General features: G+C 42.1%; 2 protein-coding genes and 1 long non-coding RNA gene across 22 annotated transcripts in view; 2 read left to right on the forward strand and 1 right to left on the reverse strand.

Annotated features, from left to right (window-relative positions):
- Nucleotides 1–16,171, forward strand: part of GRAMD1C (GRAM domain containing 1C) — a 51,157-nt gene extending 34,986 nt beyond the window's left edge. For 7 of the 19 annotated variants that reach the window (XM_085591227.1, XM_085591164.1, XM_085591184.1 and 4 more), the window contains 9 exons: nt 367–526; nt 7,022–7,168; nt 7,944–8,062; nt 9,108–9,250; nt 10,828–10,931; nt 11,624–11,803; nt 13,274–13,331; nt 13,838–13,948; nt 14,774–15,957. In XM_085591227.1, the coding sequence (XP_085447353.1) occupies nt 367–526; nt 7,022–7,168; nt 7,944–8,062; nt 9,108–9,250; nt 10,828–10,931; nt 11,624–11,803; nt 13,274–13,331; nt 13,838–13,948; nt 14,774–14,960 (1,209 nt within the window). In that variant the 3' untranslated portion in view covers nt 14,961–15,957. The other 12 variants (XM_085591244.1, XM_085591169.1, XM_085591193.1 and 9 more) reach the window with 3 other exon arrangements.
- LOC146768625 (uncharacterized) lies at nt 326–16,043 on the reverse strand. The gene is made up of 2 exons (XR_014958356.1): nt 15,909–16,043; nt 326–677 (listed from the first exon to the last, which is right to left on the reverse strand). It is a non-coding gene; the product is annotated as an uncharacterized LOC146768625 (long non-coding RNA).
- An 891-nt stretch (nt 16,172–17,062) lies between the features above and the next one.
- ZDHHC23 (zDHHC palmitoyltransferase 23) overlaps nt 17,063–17,927 on the forward strand; it is a 7,422-nt gene continuing 6,557 nt past the window's right edge. The window contains exons 1-2 of one of the 2 annotated variants that reach the window (XM_021549014.3): nt 17,063–17,245; nt 17,469–17,927. The exon at nt 17,469–17,927 is cut by the window's right edge and continues 204 nt beyond it. In XM_021549014.3, coding sequence (XP_021404689.1) covers nt 17,139–17,245; nt 17,469–17,927 — 566 coding nt within the window. In that variant the 5' untranslated portion in view covers nt 17,063–17,138. The remainder of the gene's footprint in view (nt 17,246–17,468) is intronic. The other variant, XM_021549013.3, reaches the window with a different exon arrangement.

The following is a 17,927-nucleotide window of genomic DNA, read 5'->3' on the forward strand; positions in this document are numbered from 1 at the left end:
GAAAAAACTAACCTGATGAATGTAAAGTAAATCTGTGTAAGGTTAATGAATTTATAAATGCTAATGTCGAAGCAGGGAAGGGGCCCAAACTGTGCAGATGGGTGCAAGGGGTCTGTCCCATTTAAGGGAGCTTTTGGTACCAGCAGTACATACAAATAAGTCTGTTTCTTGTTACCAGAGTTTAGTAAAATATTTAAATAAAAGGAAGAGAGGTTGGCCGGGGTAGAGGAACAAGGGGGAAATTAATGCTTGACTGTGTGGTAATTGAGCAGATAGAACTTGTGGCTAACTTTGTATGGCTGTCTTCTTTTAGAGTAACTTTCTCTTTTCTTTTTTTTTTTTTTTTTCTGCTTTTGGTTGTTTCAGGTGGAGGAGTCCTCAAGTGAGAAGCAAATAAAGAGTCCTCTTCCATCTTCAGAAAGAAAACCTGCTAAGCTAGTTAGGAGCAGATCTTTAGAAAAGTCATTGGACCTTAATGAGAATGAAAATCTTCCAGAGAAGAGCAGTGCTTCAGATAGTGAAGAAGGTAAATCTCTTAACAGTTGGGATCTGTAAGACAATATGACTTGGTGTTCCATCTCACTTGTGGAGAAAGTTAGAGAACTTTCTGATCTTATGAAACTTGTTTGCTTATTTGCTTCATAGAATTGCAGCAAAAACATTTTTTATCTTCATTTCTGTGGGGAAAAAAAAAAAGTTGTTGGGTGTTTAGAATGAAAACAAAGAAATTGTGGTTTTCTTTCTCTTTTGGTGGGTAGAGAGTTGCCAACAGCTTCAACTAAAAGCTTATCGACAATGGGGTGGTGCTAATTTCAAAGATGTTTCTTTCCTTTTTTTGTATTTCTTGGAAACTGAGGGGAAACATTTCAGGCTGTACTTAAGTTTCTGAAAGATTCCCCCAACCCCCTTTCTTTACAATTATACTATCTTAAGGCTTATGGGCTTAATTGTTATTGGTGGAGTAAGCTGAGGAACTTACTGAAAGCCCAGGGTTTCAGGAAAGTATTGTGCATATTCTGAATATGATCTGAAGATGAAAAACCTGAATGGATATCTGGCAGCAACTTTCACTCTCTGTGCTAACAGTATCTTAATGGATCCTAATACACAAACCTCATAACTCATATCTCATTACCCAATACAAGATAGAAGAAACTCGAGTACCTTGATGAGAGACTTGTGCCAAGGTCTGTCAGTGCTTGTCCTGTGGTCCCACAGATGTCCCTGACAAGTTCTCACTTTTCTGTGGTGAGATTTTCACTTACCCTGAGGAGGTTCTCTGTGCCAAAGGGCTGTAGTTGTTCAGACTGATCACTGAACATTGGTGGATATTCTGTAATATCTGAATCTTGGATTCTGTAAATGCCCTTAAAGTGAAGTGTGCACAACCTATATTGGTTCCAAGGTTATATGGTAGGGAGAAAATAAAAGACAGAAAACCCCAACAGTAATACTGTGCTCAGTAGCAGCTGTGTATTTCTTTCATGTGCAAAGAGAACTTACTTCATCACTTGTTGGCAGGAATAGAACAGTTCAGTTAATTGAAGGCAGTTCTTAATCTCACTGAGAAATTTTGTGTCTTGTAGTTTCAGAGTTGACAACTGAAGTTGTTTACAGGTGTCGTTATGGGGGGGATTGTTGAGGTGTATAGGAAAGCTTTCAGAATTATGGATTGAGTTGGCTGCCTTCAAATTGTGATTTTTGTCTGGGGATATGCTTATATTAAATTAACTTTGCTGTTGCTCCCCCATACTGTTTCTGTGTTGGCTTGAGTTCAGATTCAACTCAATGCATGTCATGATCATTTTTGTGACTATACCTACTTAAACAGGCTATTCTCCTACACACTTAACAAGCTTCACAAATTAATTTACTCTTTTGCAGGTGTATCTCATAAAGCAACAGAAAGTTCTTGCCTGTGGATGTTTTAGATATTTTGCAGCTTTCCTATCTTCCTATTGCTATATCTCTCTTCTGTCTCTGTATTTTATTTTTTATGGCAAAGGTCTCCAGTGAAACTGATTAAAAAGTAGTCCTGTTGTCTTTCCTGCTGCTAGTTGCCTAAACAATAGCAGTAAATATTCCCTGTCATGCCTGAATTAGTGATGTTGAATAAATAGAGCGTATTAAACTGGAGATATCTCTTTAATAAGAAGACCACTGACTTCATGCTGCCTTTCTTATTTTGTTTCCCTCCCCAAGACTAGTATTTTTTTATTCAGAGCAGGATTTTCTAGACTCACAACATTAATCTTTTCTCTCAGAATCTTCATGCTTAGAATTTTTTCTTCTATTTCTCTGTCTGTTTTCTGTTGCAGTTGCCCCACACTCTTACAAGGTGAATTCCTTCATGCAAATGAAACTACCTTTCCTACATGGCAAAGGTTTACCCATGTGAATAATTTCTCTTGTGTTCTCTGGCTCATACTCAGGCTGCCCAAGGAGGTGTCCTGGCAAATAAGGTGAGGGGCAAGCTCAAGACTGTTCTTCACAACATTAATTCCCTTGTCCTAAGCAGTTTTCACCTTGGGGATGGGGGGTCTGCATCCCACTGTGCACCACTGGTCTATTGACCTGCATCTTGGTGTTTTTGTCCAGTTCCATAGATCAGAGTATAAATCCTGAGCCATGACAAATTTTTAGCTAAGCTAAACATTAATATCTTTGGCCTTAATTCTAAATTTCAGAAAACAGATTTTAGTTCAAGCATAGAATACATGTTTTCAACACAGGGCCTTTATAATTTTCTCAAGGCTCTTTAATATATAGGGTGGTTTGTTTGTTTGTCTTCAATGACCATGTTCAGCAACATTAAATACTTCAAAGAAAGAAGGGGGAAGCAGGATATAGGGAAAACAGTATTTTTTTGCTAGAAGGCTCTACTGTATACAGGGAGATCACACATTTCTGTTCTTCTGGTGTAACATGACAGACTTACTGGTGGTTATTAGTGTGTACTAATGACCACCTTAAATGTGATCTGCAGGAGAGCATAACTGCCTGCACCGTGGTGCTGAACGATGGCCACAGCAGAGGCTTGGTTGCTTGCAGATAGTGGTATATAGGACATACAATGTTTAAAATACAGGACAGTTGAAATTAGGTTCAGCCCTGTGTTAGTTGTACCCCTCTTCCCCCCAGTACAACATTTTGGATATACATTGTATGTAAGGAAGAGCAGTCCTGTTATCTTATTGGCATTTTAATCAAAATACTAAAAGGATATATTTTGTTGAAAAAATAAATTATAAAAAATAAATTAAAAAAATATATATACCTTGGTGTTTGGAGGATATATGTTTAAGTCACCTGAAGGCAAAAAGTGGTGGGGATTTTTATCTTGTGAACTGGAAAAAGCTAGCATTATGACAATACTTAGTAGCTCCCCAAGATAATTCTGTACTTAAAGTATAGGAGAGTTCTCTGAAAATGGTTAATACTGCTGATACAGTCTTTAAATAGATGATGTCTGGAATGTGTTCAGTTCCAGGAATTGGTTTTATTCACTTGTTTTCAGGTGTATTTGGTTAAAAGCTTCTACTTACATATCTTTAATGCAGCCTGTAATTTTTCCCCATCCCCAGCAATATAGAAATATCCAACAGTGCTAAGATGTGCATACATACTTTTTAAAAGTTCTGATCCTCCCCTATCTCTGTGGAGTGGAAAAATCAACCTTCTTACTAATTTATTTGATAGCCTCTGCTCTTACTGGTTCAACTTTCTTAATTTGCTTATGGTATGTGGTTAGCTTTTTGCTGTTGGGTGTTGAGGGGAATTTAATAACAATGTTTTTCTTGCTGCCCCTTCCACCCCCTTCCATTTTTTGTCTCTTTTTTTTTTTTTTGCACTGCAGATGTCTGCTGCATAATGGTATTATATTCAAATATTATTTCACAGCTTGCCTTGCAGTGATGAAAATGACCTTAGGAAGTGCAAGGCAATACTGGGTGAGAGAATAGACCTGCTGTTGTTAGGCTGAACCAGAACACTCGGGGTAATGTGTTTACTTCTGTGGTTTTGGGTCCCTAGGGATCCTTACCTGAAGTCAGAGTAATCTCATGTTCTTTTAGCAGACAGCTCCAATTCAGCTATAAATGTATTCAGGTTAAGAAAGTTAGTGTTGATAATTGTATGCTGCTGAGGGGTTAGAACAGCACTGAAAGTGAAGGACTTAAACTGATACCTCTGTATTTGCATGAAACATTTTGTTAATAAAGAACATTTGAAGCCAGTCTTAGGTAAAATGCTTTATGTTGCCCTGCTGTTGTGAAAAACAAAGGCAGATACAAGTTTACCTGTGTAAAGTGAAACACTAGACAAACATGCATCTTCACTTGTAGCAGAGATAAGTGGTTAAAGCTGCTTGTTGTTGTCCGAATTGCAAGTGTATAGTGTGTGCTTATTTATTGCTATGCTACTGTTTGTGGTCACTACAAAATTTATCTGTAGAAATTTAGGATTTCTACAGATAAATTTTAAGAAGCCTGGATGGAAGTGACTTGAAGCTCTTGGTATATCCCTGCTAGTTGGTTCCACAAATGTGGAACTTGCAGTGTTTATACACACATGAATCTTCCAGACCCATTATCCAAAGACTTTACAATTTTTCTGGAGAGCAGCTGTTTGAATCCTAGCATCTAAAATAGCTGATGGACCTGATATGTAAACCAAGGTTTAGCTTTGATTTTCTGATTACTGCTGTATGTGCAGTATGCTAACACATACTGCTGCATGTGCTAACAACAAAAAAAACCCTTTCTTTCTTCCAAGAGCTGAGAGGATTGTAAGCAGAAAACATATTTCTCAATAGATTACTCATACACTTGACACTTCATTGACTATTCCTTATTAGAGACATGACCATATAGAGCTAGTGTAGGCAAATTAATTTATGGGAAGTTTTGTATAGACCTGTGGGTGCTTTTTCTTCAGACTCGCTAGAAAGAGGACAGATTCAGAGTAATAGAGCTTAGTAGCAAGATCTGCACCTTAAGGTAATAAAGCATGGGCTTTGTAAATATCACAAGTTGCCCTGGCTTACCAAATTACTTTGCATCAGCAAAGAAATAGTAGCTGTCCTCAGGCATTTCAGGTGAATGTGAAGTTGAGTTATTTAGCTCAGGCTCTCTGGGGCAGAGGTAACTTGTGTTATCTTGTGTTTGCTAAGACATATACAAATAGCTGACAAAGCTGATCTGATGCTTATCTGGTGGCTTGATCATGTGTCTGGGTGTCTTTATTTTTTTTTTTTTTTTTTAGTAGTAGCAGATTCCTTGGGCATGTCAATGTCCAGCTGAGTAGCACTCAACCATAGTAACTAGGTTTGAATTGCCTGGTAGCTGATGCCATGCTAGCTGATGCACAGTAGGCAGGGGGGATGTAAGAATCAGTAATTGAAACTTCCTGTCTCTTAGCAAAAGAGAGGATGTGGGGAGTGCACACTGAAAGGAGAGATCTGTAATGTTCAGGTCTTGTTAAATTAGATCAAACTTACAGTTCACTTGGCCTGCCTTTTGTTAGATTGATTAGGAGAGAAAATACAGTGAGCATAAGCAGAAAACTTAGGCTGAATTTCTGGCTTCCTGCAGAATGTTTCAGCACAATAGAATTCATATTCTATGTGTAATGACTGTGTATTCACTGGTTTAATAGGCCGCTTGAAATGTGTGTTTGCTTTCTGTCCCTTCTCATAATTGTGTGGAATTACAATTGCATAAGCAGAACACGGCACGGAGAGAAAGTCAGTCTCTGCAAGTATAAAAATACAGCACTCACACTTCGCTTTTGGGGTCCTACTCTGAAGCCTGATGAGATCAAGGAGAGCTTTTTTGGAGGCAGATGTTCTAACAGGCTTCTACCAGGCTAGGAGCAGCACTAGAGAGGGAGTCTGCTCAGTCAGGACTGGGTTTCCTTGGGGACTGCTGTGGTTGTTCAGTTGGTGCATTTGCCTTATCAATACTGACTGCTACCAAGCTAGTAATGTTTTAAGTGCTGTAACCTTAGCCTGCAGGCAGGTTGTGAACTACAGTGTGATATTCAGTCTCCCTTTTGATTTGTGGCTGCCACTGACCTTTCCTAGCCCTGAGCATTCATGTGTATCAGTTGAAAGGTTGGCCATCCTGACTTGTGTCTTTCTGCTGTAAGATTTGCTTTTGGGCTGCTTGTTTCATTTTAGTGGTGCTGGGGGGGGGAGGGTTGGGGGGAGGCGGCTTGTTTGTCTTGCTGGTAATTATAGTTTAGGATTGATTTGTTTCTAAAGCATAAGCAGATTGAGTCGAGAATGGCACAGGAAGCTGCTTGCCCTCCAGGATTATCGTTCTATCCCTTATCTCTTGCCAGTGCGCCTGAGAAAACCACAAAGCTGAGTCATGCCAGCAACCACCGAGAAGCAGAAATAGCAAAGATCAGTGCTGCAGCCACAGAATGCCACTGAGGTGCTCAGTGGCTTTGAAATAGATGATGGCATTTGAGCCTCTCTGTGCATTTTTGGGGACTACAAAATGGAGCAGGGTATCCCTTGTGTTCCTGTACAATAGGTATGGAGTGAAGAACTGTTTGGGAGTCTACCTGGTCCCTTAGACTGTGAACCTTGCCAGTATTACAAGTGTTAAAAGCAGAATTCTGAAACCAGACACAAGAAGAAAACTGTTATGGTTTTACTGTCCTTCTTTCTTGTCCCTTGTACAATAGACACACATATTAATGAAAATTATGCTCTTTCCCCAGTGTTTCTTGCAGGATTAGTAAAATACTGAAGGCAGAATTAAAGGGTTGGTACCTTTTGCTGTTAATTTATCAATTGACACAGGAAAGTGGTGGTAGGGGTGTGTATTTGAGAATCAGCTCTGGACTTTGTTCTTGAAAGCAACCTACCATTTGCTGCTACCCTTACTGTGTTTCTGAGAGTGAGAAACAAATGCTGATGCAAGCTTGGGAAAGATTTAAGCTTTAATAAAGGCTAGAATGCTATCAAGGTTATGCATAATACTGTTCTTAACCTGATCTCTGTCTTTCTTAGCAGTGAAGGAGACTGTCTCTGACAATGATCTCTATGGGAGACTTTTTATAAACAGAGTTTTCCACATCACTGCAGACAAGATGTTTGAAATCCTTTTCACCAATTCTCACTTCATGCAGAGGTTTCTTAATTCCAGGAGTATAGTAGGTAATAAACTCTTCATCCTTCTGCCTGTTACAAGCTACCCTGAAAATTTTTACCTCTAAGAGTTGCTAAATAGGACTAAGTTGAATTTTAAGTTTTTCCTTGCTTTAAAAGAATTTTAAAGCTTTAAAGTTTCACTATGAAAGAGAATATTTAAAGCTAGACTATTGTTTCCCTAGGTATGCACATTTTGGAGTAAAAACCTCATTTCAGTGCACCACAAAACTGCACCTTAATGCCTGAATTTTGAGTAGGTTAAATACTCAAAATTGATGCATTCTGGCATATTTCTGATTACACTGTGTCTCAGAAATAGTGAAATTTCTATGGCTGGTACACAGGCAAAAATCACTGCATCCTCCTAAACGATACTCACAGGCTTTAATTTTCTGGATGAGTAGATTTTATTCACTGAGACCGTAAGAACAGAAAATCAAGTCAAAAAGGTATATTTATTCAGTGTCAGCTGGGAAGATAATGTGGCAAAAGTTTTTGACAATGCTAAGTGAACCTATTCAACTTTAAGCAAATGGGAAATGGCATATTTTCATTTAATTGCTTACTCTTTTCTCCACCCTATTTCAGTAGATTAAGGCTCAGCTATCCAGAGCCTCACCTTTGTTTATTAGCAAACCAGATGGGTATGGTTTTTCCTGGAAAAACCCCACAATTAACTGGAACCAGTTTTCTGTCTTTTCCCTCTACTCCTGCTCTCAAACTCTTAAGACATGATAAGACAGGTAATTTTTATGTGAGATTTTGCATACTTCTCATCTAGATGCTGTATCAACCCCTTGGAATAGAGACTCCAATGGCAATCAGTTGAGGACTTTGACGTACACTGTAACGATTAACAATCCGCTCTGTGGGAAGTTCACAACTGCAACTGAAAAGCAGGTACTGTGTGCATGTGTGTGTCTGTCTGGCGCCCTTTAAAGCAAGGGACAGGTCAGTTCTATGGTCAGTCAGAGTTCTGTGAACTGAATGTGCATCTGCAGCTTAAAGCATTACTAAGCCTTACTGAGCCAATGCTTATTAAATGAGAGAGGCTTTCTACCTTTACAGATGGCTGTAAACTCCCATGAAACTCGTGGGGGAAAGTATTAACATCTCTTAGGAACTGGAGGGTGAAAAGGCACAATTAAAGGCTTTCAGTGTCCACTTCTGGCCTCCCCAGTATGAGAGGTGAAGAGCCTAACAAAGGGCCACTAAGATGATGAAGGAATTGGAGCATCCCATATGAGCAATGGCTGAGAGCTGGGAATATTCGGCCCAGAGAAAAGAAGACTCAGGAGCATCTTAAAATTTATAGAAGCAACTGAAGGAGGGTGCAAAAAATTCTGAGTAAGGCCACAGATTTCAGTGGTGCCCAGTGACAGGAGCAGAGCTGATGCACACAAACTGAAACACAAGTGATTCCTTCTGAACATTGGGAAACACTTTTACACTGTGAGGGTGACTGAACAGTGGAACAGGTTGTCCATAGAGATTGGGTACCTCCTTCCTTGGAGGCATTGGAAAGCCACCTGGACATGGTCCTGGGCAACCAGCTCTAGATAGTCCTGCCTGAGTTCTTGGAGAAGACAAGCACCAGAGGTGCCTTCCAGTCTCAACCCTTTTGTAGTTATGCTTTGGGAAAGGTCTCAAAAGCTCTGGTCATGAGGCAATGGCCAGCCTTGTATCTGGTATTTGAGGTGGCAGTGGGGAAGTCCTGATGCTGCCAATGTTGGCTCTAGCAGGAGGCATCTTCTCTTTTCCCACCCCACCTATATTTGATGTTCTTAACTGGTTTTTATAGTGGTTCTTCAGGCTTTCTCTCTCCTTGAGTTCACTTGAAGTTGGTTGAACCAGCCTAAGGAACTCAGGCTGAAAGGGTGAGGAAGGGAGGAGAAATTTGTGTACCATGAATATACCATCTTAATTTTATTTTCTTTTTTGATAGATCCTCCATAAGCAGAGCCAGAAAGGTCAGTCTTACCAGGTGGATGCTGAGGTGCTGACCCATGACGTGCCCTACCATGATTATTTCTACACTGTGAACAGATACTGCATCAGCCGCACATCTAGTCACAAGTGCCGCTTACGGTGAGCCTGTATGCTGCATGGGGGGAGGGCAGAAGCCAGGGCAGGGATGTTCTGAGTTGGTGATCACTTAAAGATCTGCCAGCAGCACAGAGAATGTTAGGTTCTCTTCTGAAAAATAAGCTTAATTTATTTCTTGTCACATGTATGCTGTGCTTGGATCTCATTAATATAATGAGAAATTAACTTGAGATGTGACTCTGAGGTATGGAACTCATCTACAAGACTGAACTGGGTCCTGACCAGCCTTGTGTTCTTGAGTGCAGCTGTGTGAGTGGGAGAAATTGGAAAAAAATTGAGATACTTTATTAGAAGGTTTCCCAGACATCCTTGCTGAGGGCCTGTAGAGGAGAATGGTTTCACAGGAATGTGCAGGGAAGATAGAATGTACTTCATTTTGCAAGGAGGGTACTCGAACTCTATCTAGATATGGAATTTCCTCTCCCATTTGTTGAAAACATTTTAAGTGGTGCTGTCTTTAGTAAGAGCTTTTTTCTCAAACTTAATCAGTACCCAGGAAAGGTTAGCAAGCCTGGATTCTATTTTGGCTAATCTCAGGCAGTAAAACTACTGAAATCTCCCTCTCTACTGGGAGAAGGGAAGGAAGGTCCTTGAAAGACTGCTTTGGATTTTTTTGAGTGAATCATTATTTTTCTTTGAGACCTAGATTTGTTTTTTCTAAGACACGTGACAGCCCTAGGATAAGAGCAAAAACCTAGGTGCATGTGGTGCGCAGAGCATACATGTATAGAACAGAAGGCATGTGGTGATGTTACAGCTGGCCTTACTAAACTGTGTTTAAAATGGCTCGGAAACTCTATTTGAAAGGAGTTTTGTTATACCATACACAGTGGGCTTAAACTGATTTGGAGGATTACTTAAGTTGAAAAAAGTGTATTCTAGGATGGTCTTCTTGACTGAAATCAAGGACTTTTTCCTTTATGAATACCTTTGGGATTCATTCAGTTACAAGCATGCCTCTGAAGGATTCTAGTCCAATTCATTTTTTAATCTGGAAGCAGTATTGATAGCAGTATTGATTAGCTTTACCTGAGGAATGCAAGTAATGCACAGTAGGAATGTCATTTCCTCCTCTGTCATGCTCATGGAAATATAGATTTTAATTTCTGTCTACTCAGGGTAGGATGTGAGCACTTGATGTATGAGTTGTGATAAAGAATTTCACCTTCTGCTATTGTAGTGCCCATGTAATATATCATGTGTACATATACAAAGTAAAAATTATGACTTTATTATCTGGAAGCCTTTTAAATGTGTGTTAAAATGAGAATGCTTCAGAGGTTGGAAATAATCTGGTAGTCTGAGTCTGAAGGAAAACATTCCAAAATGTTTCCCATACTTTGGACATTTTGATTTTGATGCTTTAGCTAGAGATGTCTTTGCTACTGTCTGTCTCTTGCATTTTTCAATGAAAGTGCTGCCCAGCTGGAGAGCAATGGCAGTTCCAGTTGGTATTGCAGATTTTAGACATAAACTGGAGGCTGCTTCTGATAAGAGACTTCTGCTATCACTTTGCCGCCTTTAAGAGTATTTTTCCATTATTGCATTCTGTTTTCTAGGGTTTCTGCAGAAGTGAAGTACAAAAAACAGCCTTGGGGCCTTGTCAAGTCTGTAATTGAGAAGAATACCTGGGGAGGAATACAGGAAAACTTCAAACAACTTGGTGAGGCATTTTTTTTTCCTTTGTGCTGGACTAAGCAGGCTACTTTTGCTGTGTATGTTTTTGTGTCTCTCAAACCTGGCTCCTAGAAGAATGGCTTGAAATAAAGGCAACACCTAAGCAGTCTTAAAGACAGAACTTCCTGTCATCAATGTATCTGCCAGCTCCAGGGTATGAAAGAAGCCTTGTGGCTAACAAGGGGCTCTTGTGTACCTGGCCATAATGGCTTTCAGAAAGAAACACAAGGAGCAGCAGGAAAGCTGTTATTCTTAACTGCATCTGCTTATCTCTAAGAATTTCCTTGACTGTGCATATGAGAAGAGAAGCAGTAGCACTTGGCAGGCTCCATGAATGTCTGTTCACAGGCTGGCCAGCCACTGCTGCAGCCTCAGAGTCTAACACATTTTCTAGCCTCAGTCTAACAGCATCTTGCAGCGCTCTTCCATCTGCTGTCTGGCATAGCATTGAACAATCCTGCCTGGGCTGAGTGTGTATCACCTCTGCAGAGTGTTCCAGGTGCCCTCTAGAAAATAGAACAGGGGTGGAGGTCATGGTGTAGTTTGCCAATTACCTGCTTCCAGTTCATGTACTGGAAGGTGTGTTTGTTCCTCTCATTGCCAGTTTGTATATCTCACAATTTGTCTTCAGCTTTGTTTTTGACAGTTTGGTAACCTTTTATTTTTTTTCCACTGTAGAATCAGATCTCCTAATGGAGGAATATGCAATTAATCAATCCATAGAAGACTCTGGGAAATTACTTGCTTTGAGACGAAGGCGACGCACTTTACACCGGGGTTTGGCAGAATCACTTCCCAAACGCTCTTCCCAACATTCCTCTGGTGACATGGGAGTAGAATCCCAGGGCAGCTTAATAGGTAGGAATTTTTTATATCAAGTTTTTTCCAAAAGGTATGTTCAAGAAAGTATAAGTCTTAAAATAGTGCAAGAGTAGCACTTGTGTATATATTGCTCTTGTCTGTGATAGCAAATGCTTTAACAAGTTCAAGCTTCTTCAAGCTTGTATAAAGTATATTCAGAGCACGCATGATCACTTTTAGCATGAGTGTCTCTTGAAATGAGAGCTAATATCACCTTCAATTTTAAAGCAAACAAAAATCATCCAAAATCTTGAATACTGCTCTGCATCTGCAAAGGTTTGAAAATGAGATTGGATCAGGGGAAAAAAACCTGATTCTTGTAAAGTTTTTGAATTTTTTTTTTCTTCAAATAACTGCACACACAGGTCATGAGTTGATTGAACTTTGCCACTTGCCTCTGTCATCTCAGCTTTGTTTATTTATTTTTAATGGTAAGAAGTCTGTTTCATATGCTTCTGTAATTTCTGGGTCAGTGAAGCATTTCTTGCAGTTCTACTGCCCTTAGGCACAACAGACTTGGCCATCAGCATATACAATGTTAGTTTCACCTAGAGAGAGTAGGAACATCTGTGCACTAGTTTGCACCAGGGAATGGTGGATTCCAGGACAGAATCTGAATTGTAAACAGTGAGGTAGGAGCAAGTACACTTACCTAAAGAGGGAGACAACACTGAGTATAGATAGCACTGAGAGAATATTTCGATCAGCAGCGTGTGTAAAGGACTCTTTATCTATGTGACATTACTTCCTAATGACTTAATTTTGCTACTGTTGTGCCACCTTTTCAGATGAGCATGTCTGCGTGTACACTACAGCTTTGGTATGTCTTTTGTGCAGGGCAGGATGTGCAAAATTAATTGTATTTAAAGATCAGTGTGCCCACAGTGATAACTGCTCAGTTTGGAGAGAACATGTACACTCTGCCCCTCAGTGTCTGATCTCTGTTGCCTTCTGCATAGCAGATGGCCTCTTGCAGGGCTGTTTTCAAGACAATAGATAAACCAAGTAGGGATGGGACAAGTTACAGGAAAATGTGACTGATATTGGTTGTCAGAAAGATAAATGTGAGGAGGAACACAATCAGGAGAGAGAGCCACACCTGTCTGCTGTGTGTGACTAGCAGCACATATGCCTGTTAGTAATAGATGGACTGCAACCTTCTCAGGCTATTCAGCTTTAATGTGACCATGCCCCAGCATTGTGTTCTCCCCAGCACAGTGGGTAGGGGGAATTTTGACGGAAAAGCCTGATTGTTCAGCCAGCTTCAGAGATGACTGCAAAAATGCCTTGGTGAATTTGGAGGTGATCCTGTGCACCTACATGACCTGATTTTTTTTTTTTTTTTCCTATCAGAAGTTATTGAGCTATTCTGTGTGAAGTGCTGTTCATTGACATGTATCTATCTACAGACATCCTTTAGGAATGTCTTTAGTACTTTTTAACCTCCTTCTCTTCCATGCCCTATAGGAAGGAAAAGAGATGCAGTAAGTAGGACCACCACCATCATTGTAGTAATGAGTGTCTTGTAAGTACTCACTTGCATTAAAGTGTTGCTTGGCTAAACTCATCTTGGTTTTTATCTGTATTTCTTCCTCATTTGCATGTTAAGATTACATGTAGCATGATAAACTAATTTGAGTGGAACATGTGGGTATGAAAGGGGAATGGATTGACTTGGAAATGACTTGCAGAATGAAAATGCTAACTTGTCAGACTAGTCTACCTTACAGGTTTTCTTACAGGTCTGATCCTATTAAAAAAATAAAGTCTAGTATCTACTAATTCCTAATTTTAAAAGTTCCAAGAAGAGATACTACTGTTATTTGTTTGCCATTACCCAGCTTAATGGTAACTGCTAAGAATTGTTCAGATAGATATTAATTTTCAGTATAGTGCTGCCCTACATCTTTTTTCTCCCAGGATGCTGGGAGGATTCTGTTTCCTTAGCTGTTTTTAGCTATGATCTTGTGTTTGTAGCACTGCAACAGAAATTGTTGCAAAACTTGATTTTTTGTTCTCTTCTATCTACAGTTTGCTGCTCTTGGTCCTGCTGAATATAACACTGTTCCTCAAACTCTCAAAGATAGAGCATGCAGCCCAGTCCCTTTATCATGTCCAGCTTCAGGAGGAAAGCTCTTTGAAGTAAGTTGAATTCACAATCTTTGCTTGCTTTCTTCTTCATCTTATGTGAGAATCTGATCTAAAGAAATAAATTATAAACAATGAAATTGAGTGGCAAGTTTTCAGAAGTGGCTGGGGCTTGCTGTACTCCTGTGGTCTATGCTGAAATCCAGTGACATGTCTGACTGCATCTTGCAGTAATAAATTTCTTCTTTGACAGGCTGTTTTGGGAGAAATGTTAACCTTAGTTTTGCATTTATCAGCCTGCTGTGACTCATCTTCTGTGAATATCATAGTGCTGATCACAGAACCGAAGTGTACATCCTGTGTGAACCAGCATGTTCTCAAATGGAATGTTAAAGATTCATTTAGCTTTTTAGCTTTCCTCTGTGAGTCTCCTAAATCTCCTCTCCTTCACAAACTTCATGTTAGGTGCCTTTTGTACTCAGACACAGAAAAATGTTGCTTCCTCTAGAATACAGTATCAACAAAAAAGTTAAAAACCATATCCTGATTTTGAGTGTGGAAGGGGTGTGGGGACCTCCCATAGTGACCATCTCAGAACTGGTTAGAGCAACTTTCTTCCTAAGAAGGATCTTGCTCCCAGAAGTGTGGCGCTCACATTGTAAACATAATGTGAGCACAGTTTTTTCTTGGTGGCTGTTATCTGCAAAGGTCTGAGGTACTAGTTTCAAGAAAACAGGGATTGCAATTCAACTGCAGGCAGCTTTGTATGTGGCTTTTGTAAGAGGATGCTTTGAGCAATGGTGGCACAGAACAGTTGCTTTTAAAAAGGCATTAAGGTGCTTGTTTCATGTTTCTGATGTAATATCAAATCTTTTTCAGCATATCCCCAGAAATTGTATCAAAAGAGGAGATGCCTCAATACGATAAGGAACAGGTTAAACATGTGAAGGGAGTTTTAAGAGACTCAATTGAAATGCTTGAGCAGGTAGGTCTGAAAATCCTGGTGATGTTCTTGTTTCTCAACAACTCAGGTTTTCTCCCTTGTATTATCATAGCTTTTGTTTGATGTAGTCTGGTGCTAGATAAAGTTTTCTTGATCTGTTTTGCCCTAGTCTTGAGTTTAGTTAATAGGCAGTGATTATGTTTCTGATGTTTTGGGTTGCTTTGGTTTTGAATTTGTTTCTTGGAGGGTTGGGGTTTTTTTGGTTGGTTGCTTTTTGTTTGGGTTGGTTTGTTTGTTTGGGGATGGGTTTGTTTTGGTTTAATTATTAAGTTGAGGAAAGCTGAAGGGGGAGTTCACATGTACCTTTCTCCATCATTTGCTTTGTTCTTCCATGCACTAAAGGAGGTTAGAAAAATAAGCCATTTTTTATACTCTTCGCTTAGGGGTGTCTCTGCATGCACAACTGCCATTAATCTATTAATTAACCACTTTGATCCTAACTTGAAAAAGCCCGAGTGCTGGAAGTTTCACGTTAGAGACAAAATTTAGAGCCCTTTTTATTTTCTCTGCTTACTATCCAAACAATTCCTAATTCTGAAGTGTTAAGTGCTTTTTGAACAAACAGTGTAAAAAGAAAAAAAAAAGTGAGAATTTAGCCACCTTTTTCATCCAGAATAACACTTCTTGTCTGGAAGTCCTGACACATCTTAATGCTTGCTACCTTATATTTTTTGAGGGTTGTCAATAATCTAAACATGTTTTATGCACCAAAATGCACTAGGAGGGCCAGGTAGCAAAAGAAAATTCATGTCGTGCTGCCATGTTCCTCGGAGTATTGCACTGAACATTATCTGTGACTAAAAATGAGTGGGGTAGTTTATCTACTGTGCTGTTGTTTGGTGAGGTGTTAAGACTTTATCATCCTGGATGGTTAGTATTTATAAGCTCCAAAGTGTAGCTGTTAGGAGAGCACAGTAAGCCAACTGTTTATGGAAACAGGGAGGAGGAAATCACATGAAAATCTTTAAAAGAAAAGGAGGAGGGAGACTTTTTTTTCCTGGTATCACTCACCCATGCAGGAGACTGACTTAAGGACTTGGTGGGGGGGCGGATTGTATCTTCACAGCTGAAGATTTCCCTTTCCATGCTCCAAAGAAGCTTTGACCACTTGAACAGGACACAGAGCAGCAAGACTGAGAGTTAATAGCCACATCAGCTTTTCATTCAAGACATTAGAAGAACAAGTGTGTGTGAGGACTTGCGGGGTAGGGACTGTAACTGTCTCCTCTGGACTCTTTACTGTTGCACAGAATAAAGGTTTGTGGAAGAAGTAAGTTGGGTTCTGCATTGCCATAGCTTGGTAGTCCTGTCTCTCCTGCCAACCTTCTACTCTGGGGAGTCTCCATTCCAAACAGTGCAGAGCTCTTGGATCCATTCCAGGTTGAGTGAGCGAGGGCAGCTGTACTGCTGGTGAATGTATCTGAACATTTCAGAGGGGGAAAAACACCCTCAGCAGAGAACCGGGCTCATCTCTTATGAAATTGCAGCTTTTTATGTCAGCGTAGAAAATGACCATCAGTGAAGAGTGCTTTGGAGAAAAAAGAACGTTAGTGGATTGACAGCCACAGGATCTTCATCGGCTGTTTTTAGCCATGAGGACCTTGTGAAACAAGTCACCATCTTAAGGATGAATACGCCTAAGGTTAATTAACAGGAAAGAGTTTGATATCTCTTACATACTGCAAGCTTTGGCAGGCTGCCTTCTGCCATATGTTTCCAGCTTTCCCAGAGCAATTTCAGCCCTCGGTGTTTTCCCTCCGTCAAGGGCTGTGCTTCAGTGCTTCAGCGTGGTATGCCCACTGACGATGAAACTCCTTTTCGCGTGCTTCAAGCGTTTTCCCAAGCAGGTTCAGGGAAAGAGGATGAATACAGAAAGAAAACCCAAGAAAACGCACTGCCCCGTCCCTCGCGGCCAGGCGGTGTGCGGAGGGCGGCGCCGGCCCGGGCGGAGCTCGGCGGGGGCGGCCCGCGGCCCCACCTGTTGCGCTGCCCCTTTAAGGCAGGTGCCCCCGCCTGCCGGGGGCGCCGCCCCCCGCGCGCCCATTGGCGTGCGCCGCCGTCAGGTGGACGGTGCGGGCGGGGGCGCCGCCCCCCGCACACCTCGGGGCGCGCGCGGCCAATGGCGGGCGGGCGCCGCTCGGGGGCGGGGCCGCGGGGCGGGGGCGGCGGCGCGCGCGCGGCACCTGAGGCGGCGGCGGCCGCTCCCGGCCCCGCGGGAGGGACGGAGCGGGGCGGGCGGCGATGGAGGAGCCGCTCTGCTGCTGCGAGTACGTGGACCGGCGCGGCCGGCGCAACCACCTGGCGGCGTGCTGCTGCGACTGCGAGGAGCTGGACGACGGCTGCGACAGGTACCAGCTCCGCGACCCCCGGGGGCCGCCGATTGCGGGACGCGCTCCCGGCGGCGGCGGCGTCCCCGCGGGACCGCCGTCCTGAGGGCGGGGGAGCTGCGCCCCGCTTCCCAGGAAACTTGTCGGGAGAGAGGGAAAGGGGAGGCGGCGGGAGCGGGACGGGGCAGGGGCGGGAGCGCGGCTGTCCCGGTGCCAGCCGGCGCTGTGCTCCCCGCGCTCGCAGGTGGCTGAGGTGCAAATCCCTGTCCCCGGGAGCGCTGCAGAGCATCGCCGACACCATCGCGGACCGCCTGCGGGTCCCCTGGTTCTCGGGGGCCGTCAAGATCAACGTCAGCCTCGTGCCACCGCTCGTCCTGCTGCCCGTCTTCCTCCACGTTGCCGCCCTGCACTTCCTGCTGGGGCTCATCATCCTGACGTCCCTGCCCGTCGTGGTGCTGTGGTATTACTACCTCACCCACCGGAGGAAAGAACGGACTCTCTTCTTCTTGAGCCTGGGGCTCTTCTCCTTGGGATATATGTACTATGTGTTTCTCCGGGAGGTGGTTCCTCGGGGCCACGTGGAGTATTCCCAAGTGGTCACTCTCACGTGTGGGTTAATTCTTATGCTTGCAGCCCTGACTCGAGCCAAGAAGGACCCTGGCTACCTTCCCATCCCAGCAGGCAACGAGAAGCCGTCACACCT

This window comes from Lonchura striata, chromosome 1, assembly GCF_050655825.1.
Source record: "Lonchura striata isolate lonStrDom1 chromosome 1, ASM5065582v1, whole genome shotgun sequence".
Lineage (NCBI taxonomy): Eukaryota > Metazoa > Chordata > Aves > Passeriformes > Estrildidae > Lonchura > Lonchura striata.